The sequence below is a fragment of the Hyaena hyaena genome, unplaced genomic scaffold (assembly GCF_003009895.1).
Source record: "Hyaena hyaena isolate Hyena2069 unplaced genomic scaffold, ASM300989v1 scaffold_760, whole genome shotgun sequence".
Taxonomy (NCBI): domain Eukaryota; kingdom Metazoa; phylum Chordata; class Mammalia; order Carnivora; family Hyaenidae; genus Hyaena; species Hyaena hyaena.
Window position 1 is genome coordinate 447275 of NW_024081391.1, and position 19592 is coordinate 466866.

Here is a 19592-nt window from a genome sequence, read left to right on the forward strand (position 1 = left end):
CCCACAGTATCAGAAGCAGTTGAGTCCTAGACACGCAGGAGTCACGTTTCCCATGACAGCAAGAACGGAATCGGCAAGCAACAGGGACGGTGTGGCTGTGGTGGAGTGGCCTGGAAGTTCTTGCCTAGGTGTCAGGGCACCTGGGTTCTGAACCTGGGCTGCCCCCCAGCAGCTGTGTGACCTTTGGCAAGTCACGTGTTCTCTGAGCTGCTTTTATTCTCTGTAAAGGGGCAGGGGAGGGGCACTGGATCAGATGATGTCCAAATCCTTTCCAGCTTCACCATCCAGCACTTTAAGTGAGTGGAGCTTTCCTTTGTTAAAAGGATCTGGAATGAAAATTCTCCATCAAATTCCTATCACACACCCGGGACATTTCCTTTATTCTCATGGGTAGTCTCTCCACAGCTAGAGTCTCCACCATCTTGGCAGCAACTCATGTAAACCTATTTCATAAATCTTAAGGAGGGACAGCCTCTCTGAGAGTGGCATTACCAGACAGTGATTTGGGGACTGGGTGACGTTTGGTGTTATCTACATCCTTCTGCTAAAAGATGTCTGGAGTAGGCAGACCCTTGGCTTTCAGCATCCAGCCCAAAAGAAACTCAGCTCTTTCACCCCTCAGGATAAAGTAAATCCCTAATGCTCTGCCACTGATGACAGAATCACGTATTCCCTGCTCCGAGCCTTGATTGCCTCCTATTTTTATTCTTGTTACTTCTTACATTGTTATATTGTTGTAGGGCAATTTACAGTTCTCCCCAGACTTTCAGCAGTATTTTACCATCTCAGCCCCAGGAGTGAGACTAACATTCCTAATTTCCAGACAAGGAAGCGAAGTCTGAGAACCACTAATGGTTTGCTTGGGGCCGCGCAGTAGAACAAGCACCATGGGTAGAACCCGGGCCTGCCTCCAAGCCCAGGGTTCATCCACCGTGGCCGAGCCTGTGCTGGATGGGACCCTGTTCCGCACCTGCCAGCACACTCTTTGCAGCCTCTTCAGTCCTCAGCAGCTCTCCCTCCCACAGGGACCCTGAGGGTACACAGGACCTTAGGAAACCAAGGGCTCAGAGAAGCCCCTGCACACCTGCTCCAGCTCCTTCTCGACAGGGTCAGCCACACTGGCAATAACCATGTCTCTCTTGGCAAGAACCTGGCTCCAGGGCCCTCCCCTCTGCTCTGCTCAGAAGCCCCTGGATCCAGAGCTTGGAGCCCCCAGTGTTGCTGAGCAAATCCCCTTTACTTCAGTGCAAATCCCCTTTACTTCAGTGCACTGGGTGGAGGTTCTGAGGAGGCCTGCCCCACACAACGCCTCCCACCCCATAGAGCCAAAGACACCACTTTGTCCCGGAGGTTGGCGTGCCTGGGGCTGGACCAGGTTCAGAGCTCGAGCCCAGCCTACCACTGTCATCTCAGCCTAGAAGACGCAGTGAACCAGCAGCCTTGTGCAAGGTGAGAGATTGACCTTTATTGTGGGCTCAGGAGGGCACGAGAGCAGAGCACAGAGAGGACAGAGCAGCGCTCGGGCCCAGCGGTCAGGTCCAGTGAGGCAGGCGACAGGAGGCACCCGGGGCGGCGGCCTCACTTGCTGCACTTCCTGGGGGAGCACTTGCACCGCATGGCGTTGAGGACTTCATGGTAGATGAGGGAGCCGTTGGTGCAGCGCAGGGGCACCCGCATGGGCTCCGTCCAAGTGGGCGAACAGCAGGAGCACTGGTCCCTCACGTCCTCCGTGTCAATGGAGTACAAGGCTTTGCTGGCACATTTACCCTGTGACGGGGCAGAGAGAGGCAGGGCTTTGTGGTGCTGGAGAGTCCTGCTGGGTGCTTTGCAAAGGTCGGTTCCCGGAGAGTCTGACGTGCCCGCTTTCCTGATGGCACTATGACATCCAGACCCCGCTAGCCGCAATTTCTATGCACGTTCCATCAGGAAACATAGTTCCCACCTTCCCTGAAAAAACTCTCCTTTCTCTTTAAAGGACTTGAATCTTTCTACAGTTGTTTTTTTTCTGGGGTCAAAAGTTTCCAGGTACTTGAATAAAACATTTGCTTAAAAATATATGCTTCCAGTTTCCTTCATGTCTTCTCCCCATGAGCATTCCAGGTGCTTCCACTATGTTACTAGAGATGTGTCCAGATGAGGAGACTCGCCCCTCCCCACTTAGGCCTCACTGAAGTCAGGGCCCCTTACCTCACAGTAGTGAATGTCCACTTCCTCTTCAGACTTACAGTCTCCCACTTTGACGTACTGCAGCCTGGCAGTGATATCCTTGCAATCTGTCTCTTCACCTATGGGACAGGTGAGAGATGGGACCTGGGGCCTGGCTGGAATTCTGTAGAACACTCTCCGGCCCAGTTCCCTCACTTTATGGGAAACAGGTCAGTTTCACAGTGACCAGATCACCATAGCCAGCTGAGGGGAAGGGAGTTAAACTGTCCTGGTTCACCTCACAATCTCCCAGCCCCCCAATCTAGACATAGAGTTATGGCTGGGTTTAACTCACTTAATGGTACAATTTTAACTGCAGGAGGAGCCTAGATTCAGTGAGCTTTGGTGATGTAGATGGATGAGCCTTGCTTTTATGTAATTGTAGACTCTAAAAACTATAATGACTGGAGCAGTCTTCTTATGCTTATAACTATATCCGGAAGCTAATGGGCAATGAAGTAGTCAATAGATATAATTATTATCTATCTATCTCTGCCTTTGGAAAAGAGGAAAAGCAAATGTCATGGCCACACGAGGGGCTAAGAGGATGCCTAGGAGCCCTGGGAGTCTCCCTTTGGGAATAGCTGTCTCCAGCTCTCTGGCATGGCAGGGCTTAGTGGCGTTCAGATCTGAAGCTTTACTTGTCCCACCAGTACTTCTAAGACTTAATGCCAGCTCGCCATTCCCCATCTGCACACTGGGAGTTTTCCATTCTTGAATGCCTCCCAAACTAAATCAACCCTAACTACATATTAGCCTGCCTCCCAACTTCCAAGTAACTTCATTGTACAGCGAAAGCCTGCCAACCACATTAAAAGAATGAATAAGGAAAACATATTTAGGCTGACATACTATATTCTTTTGCTGTAGATTTAAATTCTGAGCCTGGCTCCCTTTCCTTATGAAGGGTCTCCACCTCCTGAAAGTACAACCAACAAAGGCCTCTTGTTACCTCCCTGCTAGCTTTGTAGATAACAGCCTCTTGATCAAATTCCATTGGGCAAAGTATGCCCAAAGAGAATTCATCTTCTCTGATGGTTTCCTGACTTCATATTCTTAAGCTTATGCAGACAGGAATCACAGAAAGGGTTGCGTTCAGAGTGTTTCCACAATCTGCAACCTGGTTACAGCAAAGGCAGGGACTGTCAGCGTGAACCATCAAGAAAAGAATGGCTGGGGTGCCTGGGCAGCTCAGTCAGTTAGACATCTGACTCTTGATTTCTGCTCAGGTCATGATATCACAGTCATGAGACTGAGCCCAGAGTTGGGGTCCACGCTGGGTATGGAGCCTGCTTAAGATTTCTCTCTCCCTCTCTCCCTCTGCTCCTCCCTGCTCATATTCTCTCTCAGTAAGAAATAAAAAACAATAAATGATTGAGCACTGAAGGTATTCACGCCTTTCAGTCTTTCTTTCTTTACCCAATTCTGAACACCCAAAATAAAACAAAAAGCAAAACAAAACACTAAACTAAAACCAAAAAGCATTAGCACAGGCAAGTAATTCTATATTCAGTGAACACAGCACTAACACTAGGATTCTGCAAGTTACTTGTGCTCATGAACATACGAATGTGTGGGGAGATTGCTCTCTGACATGCAGCTTTGCAGGGGTCCATCCCCAAAGCTGCTGCTGTGAGCTACTAGGAGCAAGCAGGGCAATGTAACTGCAAGGTCAAAAGGCACTGAGAGTGAAGAAGGGGAGATTAATAAATGGAGACCAGTCTGATGCATCCTTGAGAAGATTCTGTGTTCTCTGCAGCCCCCACAGAATACGGCGGGGAGCTGATGTTAGCCAGCTGGTGGCTTCTCTTTCTCTGGGGTGTGGCTGTCTGACACTCAAATAGATGTATACTGAGTGTCTGCTCTGTCAAGATCATGGATCAAGGGTGCCTGTCTTTCAGGAGCTCTGGTGGGAAAAGAAGATATGAGCCACGCACACCCCTTGGAGGGAAAAGGCAGATAAGAGAATAGAAATAGTTAGGAGTTTAGAGGAAAAAAGAAAGAAACTGCTTCACAGGCATCTGAATGGCGATTTGAGAAGGAGGCAGTCTAAGAACATTCAGATAGTTTCCTGCAGAACTGAACCTAGTGACTGGCCAATGATTAAGAACTATCTTTCTAGAATGAAGCTTCCTCCAAAGAATAGTCCCTGGACTTGGTCTGACGGATTTCAAGGGACAAGCTAGTGGTCATGTACTTACACGTGGTACAGCAGGTGCCTGGAATTTTCAAGATTTTCCCCTAAGAAAACAGCACATTCCCAGATTAGGCACAAATAGTACACAATGGACAGCTGTCAGGTCACTCCAGGCCAATCCCTGGCTTTGGACTCAGCCCCAAGCTTCAGTCTGTAGGCATAAACTATACATTGCCATCACATATGTGAGCAGGCTGACCCCCCAACCTGACCAGGCTGGAACAACTCCGATTGTTCTGGATTCTCTCCCAGTTGGGTCATCAGGACCATCGTTCTCAGCGGAGACTAGAAATCATTTGATCTCTCACCTTCCCCCTTCGAGGAGCACAGATTTAAGCTCCCCCAAGGGAAAGATATCTATTGAAAGCATTGTGTAATGCAGAGAGTTTTCTGTCTCCAACAGGCTTTGCTTTTGAAATCTCAGTGATTTTTTAAACTGGGTGAGGGGTCTCCCTTGGACACTGGGACATCATGTCAGAGGGGACTGCATGCTGTTCAGAGGACTCCATTCTTAGAGTCAAAGATGGGACAGTCAAGAGGAAAGCAGGGCCTGAGCTCCAGATACTCACTCCCTCGGCCAGACACTTGTGTTCATCAAAGGGCGGGCAGCCTGTGACCCTCTTCTCCCAGATGTATTCTCCCCTCTCATTGACCTTGCAGAAGTGACTATCACAGCCATCCTGGAGGGTCTCATCGCGCTGAAAAGACAGAGGGGAAATAGGTAGGGCAAATCCAAATGCCGTGTTTGGGTTCCAAAGACACTTCAAACCATGACCTTGACTCCTTGGAGTTGTTGAGACAGGCTGGAGGACTACAGAACAAGAATGAGACAGTATCTATAGTCTCCACACCCAGAGCACATAAGACCAGAGGAGTCCCAGTTTTGCAACTTATTTATTGTGAATAGGGCTGCATCAACACAGAGAATCCCCAAACTCTTCCGACCACCTAGAAGCTTAAAAACATTAAGACATAGTAATAGAACCAGAGATGAACCAGGGCGCCACCCCCCAGCCCTAGGAACTAATTCCTCCTCTCATCAATCAGGGTTTGTTTCATGCTCATTGCCCGTCCAGGCTTATAGACAATCAAGGCTGAAAGGAATCTTAAAAGATCAACCAACTCCAAATGATGGGCCTCACACCAAGTACACTCGTGTCAAGAAGAATGAAAAAGAATGAGAGAAAAATTCTGTACCTTCTACAGACTATCCATATTTTCTCTATAAAATCAGAAATAGGTGGGAAGCCAGTATTGATGCAAACGTAGTCCCTCTTTCTTAGAGAGCAGATCCCCAAATAGGAAACCCCAAAGAGGTGACTTGAGGGGAACTCCTGAGTTCAAGGTGCTCCTACCTTCAATGTCATGGTCTGGCCCCCTCTTAGCTGAATGGTGCAAGCCACAGGCAAGCATCTGCCACAGCATTCGCCTTGGCTCTTCTCTTCCTTGTAACCCTGTACCCAGGAAAAAAGCCAGCCTTAGTGAAGCCCCCAGAGCACCCCAATGATAAGGACGCTTACTTTTCCAACTTCTCATCTCTCCCATCCAGCAGTTTTACCAGGAGTTCAGGAAGTCAACAGCCACCTCTTAGCTAACCTTTGTCAGTTCTCCGTTCTCTAGATGGCATCCCTTCCTTCCACATACACAGCTCTTGCTCAAGTGCTAGCGACCACACTTATTAAATTAGACCTCTCTCCTAAGCTCCAGACTTACAAATTCAATTGTTTGCCTGACAATTGTTTATCTTGCTGTCTTCTCAAGACTCATATACAAAATGCAACTTGATTTTTGTCTTCTCAAGACTCATATACAAAATGCAACTTGATTTTTGTCCCAATTTCATCCTTCTCCTGTTCCACCTTACCTTGATAAATGGCTCCATTGCCCAGTTGCTCAAACCAGAAATCAAGGAGTCATCCTTGACTTCTTTCTTTTTCTCAACCCCCCACTCATCAATGAATCTTGCCCAAAATGCCTCTCTAATTCACCCTCTGCTTGTCATGACCAGTGCCCCCTGTCATCACCTAGCCTAAGCAACCATCATCTACCACTAGACTCTGGTAACAGGCTTAATTGGTCTTCCTACCCCCATTCTTGCCCCTGTTGGTCTCTATACATCTGCTAGAATGGCTTTCCCTCTCCTGCTTAAAAACCATCCATGGAGTTGTGGCTCAGTAATGTCAGAGCAGCTTATATCAGACAGGCCCTCTGCAGACTATACATTCTTGACAAAATATTTTGAAACAACTGTTTAAAGGCACTGGATGGCAAAAATAATAACATCTTGTGAATGTATCTCTGATGTAGAAGTAAACTATGTGACAACAATAGCACCAAGCGTAGAGAAGAGAGTACATCATACATGGAATGTATATTATCAAATCAAGGTAGACTATGGTAAGTCAAGGGTGCGTATTGTAATCTCTAGAGTAAGTGCTATTATCTCTAGCAAAATATTTTCTATCTTCACTTGTGATTTCTTCTTTGGTTCATGGATTACTTTGAAGTATTTTATTTAATTTCCTAATACGGGGGGTGGGGTGGGGGCATGTTTCTAAATACCTTTTTGTTACTAATTCCAATCTAACTTAATTGTGGTCTTAGAATATACTCTAAATGATCTCAAAATCTTGACAGTTATTGATTTTTTATGGCCCAGAATTTGATCCAGATAACTGAAAATTCCAAGTGCACTTGAGAAGGATATGTGCTCTGCAGTTTGGAAATAGAGTGGTCTATTATTTTCAATTAGGCCAAGTGGGTGGATACAGTTTTCCAAATCTTCTATATCATTACCTGATTTTTTTCCTACCTATCCTATCAATTGCTGAAAAACCATTAAAATTATGAAATAAGTTTGTAGATAAGCCTATTTCTCCCTCTAGTTCTGTCCATGTTTGCTTCACATATTGGAAACTCTGCTACCAGATACACACACACCTAGGACTCTCATGTCTTCATGATGAATCTACCCTTTTATGATTATGAAAGAATCTTCTTTATTTTTGGTGACATTCCTCATCTAGCCTATTTTGTTTGGTATTATTATATCCATCTCAGCTTTCTTATTCTTAACATTGCCTGGCATATCTTTTTTCACCCTTTTCTTTCCAATCTCTCCATCTCTTTAAATCGGAAGCACATCTTGGAACACCTGGCTGGCCTAGTCGGTGGAGTATGTGACTCTTGATCTGGGGGTCATGAGTTCAAGCCCTATGTTGGGCATAGAGCTTACTTTAAAAAATTATAATGATAAAGAAATAAAATTGAAGGCACATCTCTATAAACTGTATACTGATTGGGTCTTACTTTTTTGTCCAAGCCTGAAAATCTCCATGTGTTTTGTTTGGCCCATTTATATTTAATGTAATTATTGATATGGTTGGGTTTATATCTACCATTATGCTATTCATTTTATTTGTTGTCTTCTCTGTTATTTGTTCTATGATTATTCTTTTCTGTATTATTTTGGTTTAATCAAGTTGTTTGTCTAGAATTTTCTCTCCCCTATTGGCCTTTTAGTTGCACTTTCTCAATTACTATTTTTAGTGGTTACATTATATTACCAAATCTCATCAAGCTATATACTTGATATCTATGCATTTTGTTGTAGATAAACTATCCTTATTGAAAAAAATAATGTTGCAAAGAATTTTTAAATAAGACCTTCTATAGCTTCTCATTGCATTTAGAATAAAATCTAATCTTCTTAGCATGTTCTACAAGGCCCTACATGGTTCATTCCTAGTTTTCTGAACTTATCTTCTACCACTATCCCCTTGCTTTTGACAATCTACCCCTGTGTATCTTCTAGGACCGTGAACATGCCAACCTCCTCACCTGGGAGTCTTTGTGTATGCTATTCCCTCTACCTGGAATACTCTTCCCCAAGTTTTGTATGACTAGCTCTTTCTCATCCTCTAGCAATCATTTCAAATATCATTCCTCAGAGAGGATACAACATACAACATACACACACACTCTTCATAACACTTAACACAATCTGAAATTTTCATTTGTTTTCCCTGAGAAGCATGTGAATTCCAAACTCGGTCTATGCTGTGCATCACTGTATCCCAACACCTGGCTCTTAGTAGACCTCCTCCTACACTCACTGAGATGAGTTGAGCTAGGAACTCCTTGACAGTGGCTTTAAGTGACAGTCCTTCTTTATATCTGCATTGGAAAAAGAAGCAGCTTCCAGACAACAGGATTTCACTGTCTTTGCAAAACTGCCCCCATATTTGGGAGTGAACATAGGGCAACCAACTTTCTATCTTGCAAGTAAGAATATTCTCAATAATGTTAATAAAATAAAAATAAAAAAGCTACCATCAGCTGCTTCATCACTGCATCACAATTAAAGTTCTTTTAACGCTACCCACCACTCTAAAAAAAAAAAAAGGAAGAACATAATCTCACAACATTTTTAAAGAATAACTTGATTTATATGAGAAACCAACCACAATGTCATTCTTTTTCAGTCTTTTTCTCATTCTGCTGCATTTAGTAATAACCACTTAGAGATTCATTCATTTGGGTCCTGAGGTTTTCCTCATACGATTCTCTAGCCAGTCAGTTTGGAGCCCTCAGACAGAAAACATGGGCTTCTTTGCATTGCTCCCTTGTGCAATGCACATGGGCTGAATGCCCCGATCAGCAGGCAAGGTTAGGAGTCGGTAAGCCTGCTCAGAATGAATTTAAACAATTTGCTGCTCATAAACCAAGCTTATGAACTCAGTGTGTCATCAGGGAGCAAGCTGTGCAGAAAGCCAGTGAGTACAGAGCTCAGCACAACATCGGGGCTACTGGGCCAGGCCACACAGTCTTCCACACTAGGAAAGACACCGCTGGAGTTTGAGGCCATCAGGTTGTCTTTCACTGGTGGGCTTCAAACTGTGTTTTCAGAAATGTACAATTCCTGGAAGGTGCAGGACCAAGGTAAAGGAACAAGAAGAAAGGACAGAATAAACAGCACGAGTGAGTGTGGGTGGTTGTAGTCAGAAGGTGGGGATTAAACAGGGCTTATATTAGGCAGGATTTTGTGGGAGCACAGATTCGGGTGTTTTTCTTTTCAGTGAGTGTTAGAAGAAGAGACCAGGAAACACACTCTGCTCAGCAGGCCTGAGGAGAGGAAAATGGACAAAATCTTTACAGCAGAAATGAGTGGGCAGGGGACACAGGGAGGAGGGGACTGCTAAGTGAAGGGACAGGGCGGTGGAGACGAAACCCACACACCAGAGAGGCAGAGAGCACAATCGAACCAAGAATGGGAAAAAACAGAGGGTGTTATGGGAGGGCAAAGAACAGGAAGAAAAGGAGGAGAGAGTGGAAGGTAACAGGAGGGGGCAATGATTTTGGAGTTGGGAACAAGGGAGGGGGGGGCACAGGGAGCTTGACAGGAGCCACTTACACGAGTAAACAAGGAAACAGATGCGCTGCATGTCCCCTGCCCTGGAAGGCAGAATAGAGCTGCACAGTAAGAGGGCTTGTCCAGACAAGGCTTCCTGGCCCCACCAGGCAGGGCTGTGTGTTCCAGAGGCAGACACATGCCATGCACGCGCACATGCACACACACACGGGGCAGGGCAGTGCTGAATGGGCTTTCCCCAGAACACCCAATCAGAAGCAACCACTTCCTCTGCCTGCCAGCCAAGTTCCCACCAGCCAGAGTCTACTTGTGTAGGTCTGAGCTGCCAGGAGTCCTGCCTCTGTCCAGTCATGCCCCTAACAGTGCACTCCTGTGTCCCATAGCCTTTTCCATAAATTTCATTGGCTGCTCAAAGCCTTCTAGTCTTAATTCTTACTTCTATCTGCCAGTCTGGTCCCCATTCCCCTCCCTGGAAGGTCCTCTATTCTACATTCAACTTAGTGCCCACGGTCAGTTCATGGTCACATCCCTCCAGCTGCCTTCTCACAGTTCCATGTCAGGGTGACCTCTCTTCCTCATGCTTTCCTCAAGTTTTCACCTGTCTAGTTTCATATCTACTACCTGCCAGCACAAATCATCTTCTACAGGTCTCCTTAAGGTATGAGCACCACCTTCCCTGGGAGGAAATGGACTCAAATCTCCAGTGAAACTAACACCTGAGTCTGATGTAGGCAGTTCAAGCACACCTACCTAAACTTTATTAAGCACAGCTCCTCACCCTAAGGAGACCTCTCTGACCTTCATGGCAGAGGCGTGTGGCAAGATCAGTTAAGAATCTTGAGCTAGAATGGAGTCAACTGGGGCAGTTTTCAGCAAAGGTTGAGAGATACATAGAAGGAGGAAAAATCTAGGATTTCTCAAGAGGGAGGAAGTGGGTACACTGCCATGGAGGATAGGAGGAAGAGTACCAAAAGAGGCCATAGATTTTAAAATACTGAAACCTATGACCCAGCAGTGGCACTGCTAGGAATTTACTCAAGGGATACAGGAGTGCTGATGCATAGAGGCACATGTACCCCAATGTTCATAGCAGCAATAGCCAAAACATGGAAAGAGCCTAAGTGTCCATCAACTGACGAATGGATCAAGAAGATGTGGCTTATCTATATGATGGAATACTACATGGCAATGAGAAAGAATGAAATCTGGCCATGTGTAGCAACATGGATGGAACTTGAGGGTGTTATGCTGAGCGAAATAAGTCAGGCAGAGAAGGACAAATATCATATATTTGCACACATAGGTGCATTAGGAGGATCTTAACGGAGAACCATGGGGGAGAAGAAGGGAGGAAGTAGTGGGGGAGAGGGAGGGAGGCAAACCATGAAAGACTCTTGAATGCCGAGAACAAACGGAGGGCTGATGGGGGTGGGGGAGAGGGGAAGGGGGTGATGGTCATGGGGGAGGGCACTTGTGGGGATGAGCACTGGGTGTTATACGGAAACCAACTTGACAATAAACTATTTAAGAAAAATAATAATAAAAAAATAAAAATACTGAAACCTATGTATCTAGACTAGATTGATTCTACTGCTGGATTTCTACGGATGTAGAGGAGCTTACTGTGCCCCATTCTGACCACTAGAGGGCGCTAGTATGGAGTTAGCAGCTCACCCTCCAGGAAGCCCTGCTTCAAGACAGCGCTGGTGCAGACCTCTTGCTGCGCTGATTTATAGTTCAGTGGACGTCCAAGGTGAAAGAGATGCCACAAACTCCATGCAGCATTATTTAGTTCCCTATTAATCCTAGTTTGTATTCCAGGGGAGCTGTTACACGTATATACATGCACCACCCAAAATCCTAGCAAAGCAACTGGGATTTAACAACAGCAACAAAAAGCAAAACCACGTGCCTTGTTGGCTTCATCTTAATTGAGGCCGGAATGGTCTCTTTATTATCATTCAGAAATAGCTGTGTCTCCTATAGGCCCATTCACTCCACATAGATTTTATTAAGCCCCTACTTAGAGCATGACTGTGCCAAGGGCCATGAAGAACAGTTCTACAGATGGAGAACAGCCTATAAAGGACCTGCTCCCTTCCTCTGGCTGGTCACACTCCTCCTTGCCAGAAGGATTCCTCCCCGGCCCCACCCCAGAGCCCGCCTGCTCCCTTGCCCAGCTGAGGGGGGACGTCTTCCACTTGCGCTGCCTGAAAGAACTATTAACTATATTCTGTGCCTCTGGCTCTTAAGTTCATCTAACCGATTGTGTTCTCAAAGCAGGAGCCCTCAGCACAGATGGCAGCTTGAGGAAGAAGCATTAAGTCTAGATCTGTGACGTAGGGCCGGGTCACAGTGAAGACAGGGAAATGCTCGTTTTCATCTGGCTCACTAGAAATGATGATTCCACTTCTCAGAATCCACCCTCAGCGGGGATTTAGAGCGAACACAGTCACTGTGACCTGGCAGAAACAGGTGAAATATGTGCAGCCACCTCAACACCCAATAATGAAAGCAATGGATAAGGTACATCCGTTCCAAGGAAAACTGTATAGAATTTCTCATTTAGTGTTTGATAACTACTTGTTAAATAATTTTTCATGTTTTCAAAGAATGCAATGATGCTTCTTAAAATGTTGTGTAAAAAAATAATAAAGAACTGTAAAGATGGCATCATAAGCCTTGCAAATTTGTTTGTTTACATTTATAAAACTACTCTCTTTGCAAGCTGAGGTTTTACAAAACTAGACTCTTCATTACAGTTGTCAAATATTGTCCATGATAAGAAAATAACAAGACCTTTATATACAGACACCAGTGAGGTCCCATTGCTTGGGTCCCACAAATATGCAGGCCATCCCCTGGGTCCCTGACCACCTTCTTACCAGGGGACAGGCCTCACAGGTGGTCTTCCTGCACTCCAGCTTGAATCCAGAGACGGGCCCCACCTGGATGGTGCAGTGGCAGGTGGTGCACACATCAATCATCAGGCTTTTCCCGGGCTGAAACCAGAGACCCCAGGATCAGGCCCCTAGCATACTAACCCCCCGACCCTCCCACTCACCTCAGTTGTCTGCCTTAGGAGAGGGGGCCCAGCTGCCCACAGCCAAGAGGAGCTGTCACCCTGATGCTCCTCCTGTGTCCAGGGCCCCACTCCCTTCCTGCCCTCCCACCCCCAAGTATGGTGATGGTAAGTCAGAGCTTTTATGCCAGAAAGGGAGCCTGAGCAGTGAGAGAGGGAGAAGGATTGAAACGTGTGTGATGCCATCAGAGTGCTTCTCTGCACACAGAAGAGGTGCTCAGGCGCCCGAATGGGGGCTGGAAGGTGAGGCCCTACAGAGTTATCAAGATGGCAGGAGCCTGGGCACCAGGATGCCCCAAAAGCCCGGGAGGCAATGGAAAGTGGGGGATAGGGCTCCCTGCTTCCTTTTATTTCCACTTCAAATGACTGAGCTGCCCATCCTTCCTACAGCACCCCCATCCCTCCCCCACAACTCGCCCTGGAGAAGAAGGCTCACCCCAATGATGGTGCCATTGAGCATGCAGGCCTCCAGGGGTTCTGGGGGAGAGAGAAAAGTGCAGGGTTGATCCCCTCAGAGTCTTCTCCTCCCCATCTGGGCCCCTCTCCTACATCTGCAGGCTGTCTCCCCACCCCACCCCACCCCAGGCATCCCAGGGTCCCACAGTGGCCTCACTCCTCCCAGGCCTGCAGAAGAAGGGCAGGCTGCCTATGTCTTACCACCCGGCCCACAGTAAAAAGATCCTCCTCCCCCCCCCCCCAACCCTTTTTAAATGGTTCACACTTAAAAAGCGAGTGGGAGGGCACTTGGGCTTCTGAAAGAATGAAATTCTACTCTGGAAACTTTAAGTCCCAAGACCAAATCACACAAAGAATTCAGAGCAGGTGGTGGAGAGAGTTGCTATTTTGTTTGTGGGTGGAGTTGCGGGTGGGAAGTCAGAATACCTTTCCCCAGCAGAGACGGTACAGGGAATGCTTGAGAAGCCTGGGGTTAGGGAGCTCCACCACTCACTAATGCACATGGGTACACAGATGGATGTGGAGGGTCTAAAGCTACCACTGAGCACAGTGATTGACCTTCAGGAAACTGTAATGTTTCTCTCATCTTATTTGCTTTCCCACAAAAGCATTAGGAACAGATAGGAGGAGTTTGATCTTGACCATTTCCCTGAGTTGCTGAAAAGGCAAAGAATTCAGGAGCCCTTAGTGTAAAGAGAAGCTTGAAGGGACCCCTGGACGCACGCCTTACCGCAGTGACAGGTGGGGCAACACTCTGAGGTCTTACAACTCAGCTGGAAGCCCACAGGGCAGGCAGGGATGTTCAGTTGGGGGCAGGAGACGTTCCTCTGTTGCACAAAGACCTCTTCCTTCACTCGGACACATTCATTGATGAGGCAGGGGTTGTCAGGAGAGACCCAATGAGAGCCAACCTGTGGTTAGAGCATTAGAGTCGAGCGAGGTTGGATTGAGGGCCCTGTGGGGTGTGCTGTTCTCTCAGGGAGCAGATCTGGGCTCTGGAGGTGAGCCCCAGCTTAATATATAAATCCCACCCACAGGGTAAGGCCCACAGAGGGAATTAATGGGGCTCATCCCAAGTCTCTCGATAAGTCTAGGTCAAAGTCACCCTAAGATCCTAGCTCAGAGCCATGTGTTCTACAGACACAGTCTTCAGCACCTGAGTGAGCCCCTTAGGGAAGCCTAGGGACACTCCCCTCCACCCCAGGCCTTGGCTGTGATCTGAGCTCAGAGGCTCTAGGGCACTCTGACCAAGAAGCAGCAGCATGGGTTGACACAGAGATGTGGAAGGGAAACTCCATTCATTCCCTAGCCAGGAGCTACTTCCCACTTACTCCTACAGGGAGAAAGCAAGAGACTAGGGATGCTGGCATCTGGCCCCTACAGCCCAGAAGTCTGTCCCTGGGGCTTTCAGGCCTGGGGATGAGTGACGCCACTCAAGGCAGAACAGAACTTACAGCCTGTGGAGTTTTGGAGCAGTGGTGGACCCACAATAAATGCAGGATGGTGAGGCCATCCTGTATCAACCACTCAGGGGAAGCAGACCTCAGATCCACAGGTAAACAGGAGGACACAGAACTCTTAGGGAAGGAAATGGGCCTCTCCCCAAATGCACCAAATGGGAAGTCTAAGGCAATCATAACTATTCCTAAGGGGCAAAGTAATCCCAGCTGACATCTGGATAATACCACAGCCAGATGCAACTCTCTACGGGGAAACCAAAAGACAGAGAATGCAGCCAAAGCCAGCACTGGACCACAGAATGGACAACCAAGCTGCTAAGGCCCTACCCTGCTTCTTCCCCAGCCTGGGCCCCAGACCTACATTCCTCCAGTGAGACTGGAAGTCCCCCCGCAGTGAACCAATCACCACTTCACAGGCAGATGGCAGACACCTTCCACAGCACTCGCCTTCATGGAGGACATAAGTGAAGCCCTGGAAACAAATAAAGAAGTAAGCGAGTAAGGACAGCCCAGCAGTAAAAACACGGGTGCTCTTATCTACTCCATATGTACACTGAGCCCTGTGGATTTACAGACTAGCTGGAGTGAACATTTTCATCTCTGTCATCCACCAGCCTCAGGATCATGCCAAGAAGTGGTCAGAAGGCACCAACTACTGAGTCACTTAGCTAGGTCTTATAGCAGCTGAAGAGACATAACCATGCCCTTGGAAAACTTGCAATTTCAAACCAAGATCCAGTCCACAGGAGTATTAAAGACAGCCCAGAATTCACTTAGCAGCAGCCAGCTGGCCTGACCTCTATCATGGCCAACTCTAGGGTCCCTCATTGACTGGGGAGAATGGTCAGGATGCCTGGGATCTGGTCTCCACTCTAACAGAGAGAACTGCCTGTACAAGAAGAGCACCTTGATCCCAAGAGCTCTCACCAGTAGGCAGAGCTGAGTTTCCCCTGGTCATTGCTTGATATTACCTAGTGGCTTAAGAGGCCCAGTAAGATAAGAAAGTGCACAGATTGACCTTCCCCAGAAAGCCTGCCAGGGAGACGTGGAGGTTCTCCAATCTGGCAAAGCATTGGGAACTTGGACTGAAATCCTCCATTGAAACTCTAAGGCCATATACTAAGAACAAGGGAAAGAGAACCCAGGACCACGCTTCATCTTGGAGCTCTGTCCTTGAGAGACAAGGGACAAGTGCAGCTGTCCAGGGTGGGTGCGGACGCCCAGCCCGCTCTGCTCCACAGGCACACGCACGCTGAGCAGGGCTGGGGTGGGTGCGGACGCCCAGCCCGCTCTGCTCCACAGGCACACGCATGCTGAGCAGGGCCAAGTCAGAAGATGCACACAACGCCGGTGCCTCTCTCTGGGGCAACGCAGGCACTCCAGAGACCTGGCTCAACTTCATACCATCTGCATGGGACCTGCTTACATCCCCACCTGCGTCACAGCAGTGTCCACAGAGCTGTCTCCAGTCTTATCAGCTGGGATTCTAGGCATTTATGGGGCATCTGTGACGTACTAGGCACTCTAGAGGAGCCAACAAATTACGACGATACGATCTAGACACCGTCCACTACAAGCAGAATGTACAAAGTGCCGTGAAAGAAACAAAGCCTCACGGGAGCACAGCACACAGTCATTAATCTCTTTAGGGACCTCAAGTCACTCTTGTGTGCCTCCCTCAGAGTGCTGAGTCATCTGGGTTTGCATAATCTTCCTGTTTGCTGCTGCCCTCCTCACCTGCAAACAGGGTTATCAGTATGTTGGCTGACTCCCAGACCAGAGGCCTTCTTCTCAAAACCCCACCCACTTCTTGCACCCTGCCACCAAATTCCTGGTTGCCGTCTAAGATTCCCTCCACACCTCCAATGTCCCCATTTCCTGATGTGCAACTGAGGTTCAGCCTATACATCATCTCTACTTCTTTGCCCATACTCCTCTGAATCCTATAGCTTATAGCTGCTCAAAATGTACATCTCACACCCTTCTTACTTTTCTCTAGCCTGTTTGCACTGGTTCCCCAACTAAGAATGAAACTTATTTGGGGCGCTTGGGTGGCTCAGTCGGTTAAGCATCTGACTTCAGCTCCGGTCATGATCTCACAGTTCATGAGCCCTATTTAGCGGGCTCTGCACTGACAGCCTGGAGCCTGCTTTGAATTCTGTGTCTCCCTGCCCCTCTCCCACTCATGCTCTGTCTCTCTGCCCTTCCCCCAGTCATGCTCTGTCTCTCTCACTCAAAAATGAACATTTTTTTAAAAGTATAAAAAAAGAATGGAACTAATTTTTTGAGAAACTTCCATAATGTTTTCCAAAGCGGCTGCACCAGTTAGCTTTCCCACCAGCAGTGCAAAAGTTCCCCTTTCCCTGCATCCTCGCCAACATCTGTTGTTTCCTGCGTTGTTAATTTCAGCCATTCGGATAGGTATGAAGTGGTATCTCATTGTGGTTTTGATTTGTATTTCCCTGATGATGAGTGATGTTGAGCATCTTTTCATCTGTCAGTTAGCCATCTGGATGTCTTCTTTGGAAAAATGTCTCTTCCTGTCTTCTGCCCATTTCTTCACTGATTATTTTTTGGGTAATGGGCACCAAGGAGAATGTGCTTTTTGGGATGAGCAATGGATGTCATATGTAAGAGGTGAATCACTGTGTTCTACTCCTGATGCCAAAACTACATTGTATGTTAACTAGAATTTGAATTAAAAAGAAAAAAGAATGGAACTAAGTACATCTAATATCCACCCAATATGAAGACAAATATGTCCCTGAAAATAAATTCCTAATGTATTTAGCAGCCCAATCCTTTCTAAGTTTTCATTTATTTATTTTGAGACAGAAGGAGAGAGAGAGAGAGAGAGAGAGAGAGAGAGAGAGAGGGAATGAACCTGACATTGGTCTCAAACTCACAAACCCTGAGATTATGACCTGAGCCAAAATCAAGAGCTGGACAGTTGACTGACTGAGCCACCCAGGCTTCCCTAGCAGACCAATCCTTGAGGCACAATTGCTGTAGCTGAAATGGAATGGGAGGCATGGAGCTCTGGTCCCTTGTCTCTTTGCCGGGTCAGACTGGCCCTTGCAATGCTGGTGTTGCCAGTATACCAGCCTAACAGCAACCTGGGCCAGGAGTCAACACTCCCATGTCTACTGGCTCCAAAGAGCTGTAGAATTATGGGCAACTTCATTCCTTGTGCCAGGCTCCTGCTTCCTGTCCGGCAAGGGGGAAGACAGCCCCACCTCTCTTTCCTTCTGGAGGAAAATCATGAGGATAAATAAAATATAATGCACTGTATTGAGTCCCTCCGAACGCAGTTCCCAAAGCCACAATTAGGCTGATTCTGGAGGTTCTCCCAGTGTCACTGTCCTATAATGTGTCTACACATTGGTGATTTTTCAGACCATGTTTATAATTCGCAGTACAGAAAACATGATCACTGCTGTCCCAATTCAATTTTTAATTCTTCTTGCGGTGGCCTGCCCCTAAGGCTCCGGTGTGTGCTCTGGGGCACCTCTATTCTTGCCCAATTAAGACTGGTCAGACCCTAGAAAAAAGGTAGGATGGTTGTGCAAAGAGAATTGTGGGTAAAATTCTAGTTTAGTGCCATTATCATTATCATCATCATCATTATTATTCCTTCAGTATTATCAGGAGATGATGATGATATAAGAGCAGTAACCAGGGCAGACAAGTACACACATCTTGTGCTTATCTTCAGGACAACAGTGAAGCTAATGCTCTTGGTTTTGAAGCAGGTGGTATAATGAGAGAAGGGAGGGCCCAAATGTGAATCCTGAAGTGGGAGAGTTTACTCAGTCCGTCTGCCTCTACCTGCCTCACTGGTCCTGAGGAGGAGCAGAGTTGCGAGGCACCCTTGGGATAGGATGATGCGGTGGTATCCAGGTGTGTCCACTGGGAATGCTAAGTTTTGGAAACCCATTGGTCTCCATCTCCTCCCACAGGCCATGGAAGGGGATGGAAACAACTTGCTACTAGGTAAGTGAGTGCTGCTTAGAGGTCATTTTAGTAAAACCAGCACCCAATATATTTTGTGTATCAGCAGGGGGTTTTGATTGCAAAGAACAGAAGCCACTCAAGCTAGCTAAAATAAAAAGTGGGTTTATGGAAAAGACAGGGAATCTCTCGGAGTCCCACTCCATTTGCCCCAAGAGCCCCCATCTCTGCTTCTCTTTGCCCATCTGTTCCAGATCCTCATTGCAGGCAGGCTGCCTCTGGGAGGAAGTTCTGCTTTCTCATAAATTTTGATTGCACGTGTCTTTATTGAGTCTGGCTGCAGCTCACCTTGCCTATGCAGGTCCGGGGTCCATCCCTGTCCAATCTGACTTATTGAGTCTTTGTTTTCCATAGATTAACTTCTCAAAAAGAAAATTAATGGGCTCAGCTCAGCCTATGAATTGGGTCCTCTGTCCAGTTACTAAAGGGGCTTTCTTGCTTCTTCCTGGGATCCCCCCTCCCTCACCTCCCCCCTCCCATTGCTGCTGGCAACGTCCAGCCCCTCTGCACCCCTTACCGACCGGCAGTTGTCCTCACAGGGCTTCTGGGAGCACTGGGCCACGCGCAGCCCCATCACAGCATCCTCCATGTCGGTGCAGGTGCACACATCACAGCCCTCCTCCCAGAACTGGCCTACAGGGTAGATGGTGCCTCGGTGGACACACACCTGCAGACACAAAGCTTCTGTGAGCGAGCTCATTCTGTTTATTTAAACAAGAGTTTAGTGAGCACCGGCTATGCATTGGAAGGTGCTGTAGGTGCTGAAAACAGCAATATGTAAAACCAACATGGTCTCTGCCCACCCAGAGG

At 47.3% G+C, this 19592-nt stretch overlaps 1 protein-coding gene across 1 annotated transcript in view; it reads right to left on the bottom strand.

Moving 5' to 3' along the window:
* Positions 1 to 1445: 1445 nt before the first annotated feature.
* The window catches only part of VWF (von Willebrand factor), a 138521-nt gene continuing 120374 nt past the window's right edge, over positions 1446 to 19592 (bottom strand). The window contains exons 43-52 of the mRNA XM_039218403.1: positions 19300 to 19449; positions 15133 to 15243; positions 14042 to 14222; positions 13292 to 13332; positions 12659 to 12775; positions 5758 to 5856; positions 4972 to 5100; positions 4407 to 4446; positions 2188 to 2285; positions 1446 to 1767 (exon numbers count right to left, since the gene is read on the bottom strand). Of these exons, the coding sequence (XP_039074334.1) occupies positions 1579 to 1767; positions 2188 to 2285; positions 4407 to 4446; positions 4972 to 5100; positions 5758 to 5856; positions 12659 to 12775; positions 13292 to 13332; positions 14042 to 14222; positions 15133 to 15243; positions 19300 to 19449 (1155 nt within the window). The 3' untranslated portion in view covers positions 1446 to 1578. The remainder of the gene's footprint in view (positions 1768 to 2187; positions 2286 to 4406; positions 4447 to 4971; positions 5101 to 5757; positions 5857 to 12658; positions 12776 to 13291; positions 13333 to 14041; positions 14223 to 15132; positions 15244 to 19299; positions 19450 to 19592) is intronic.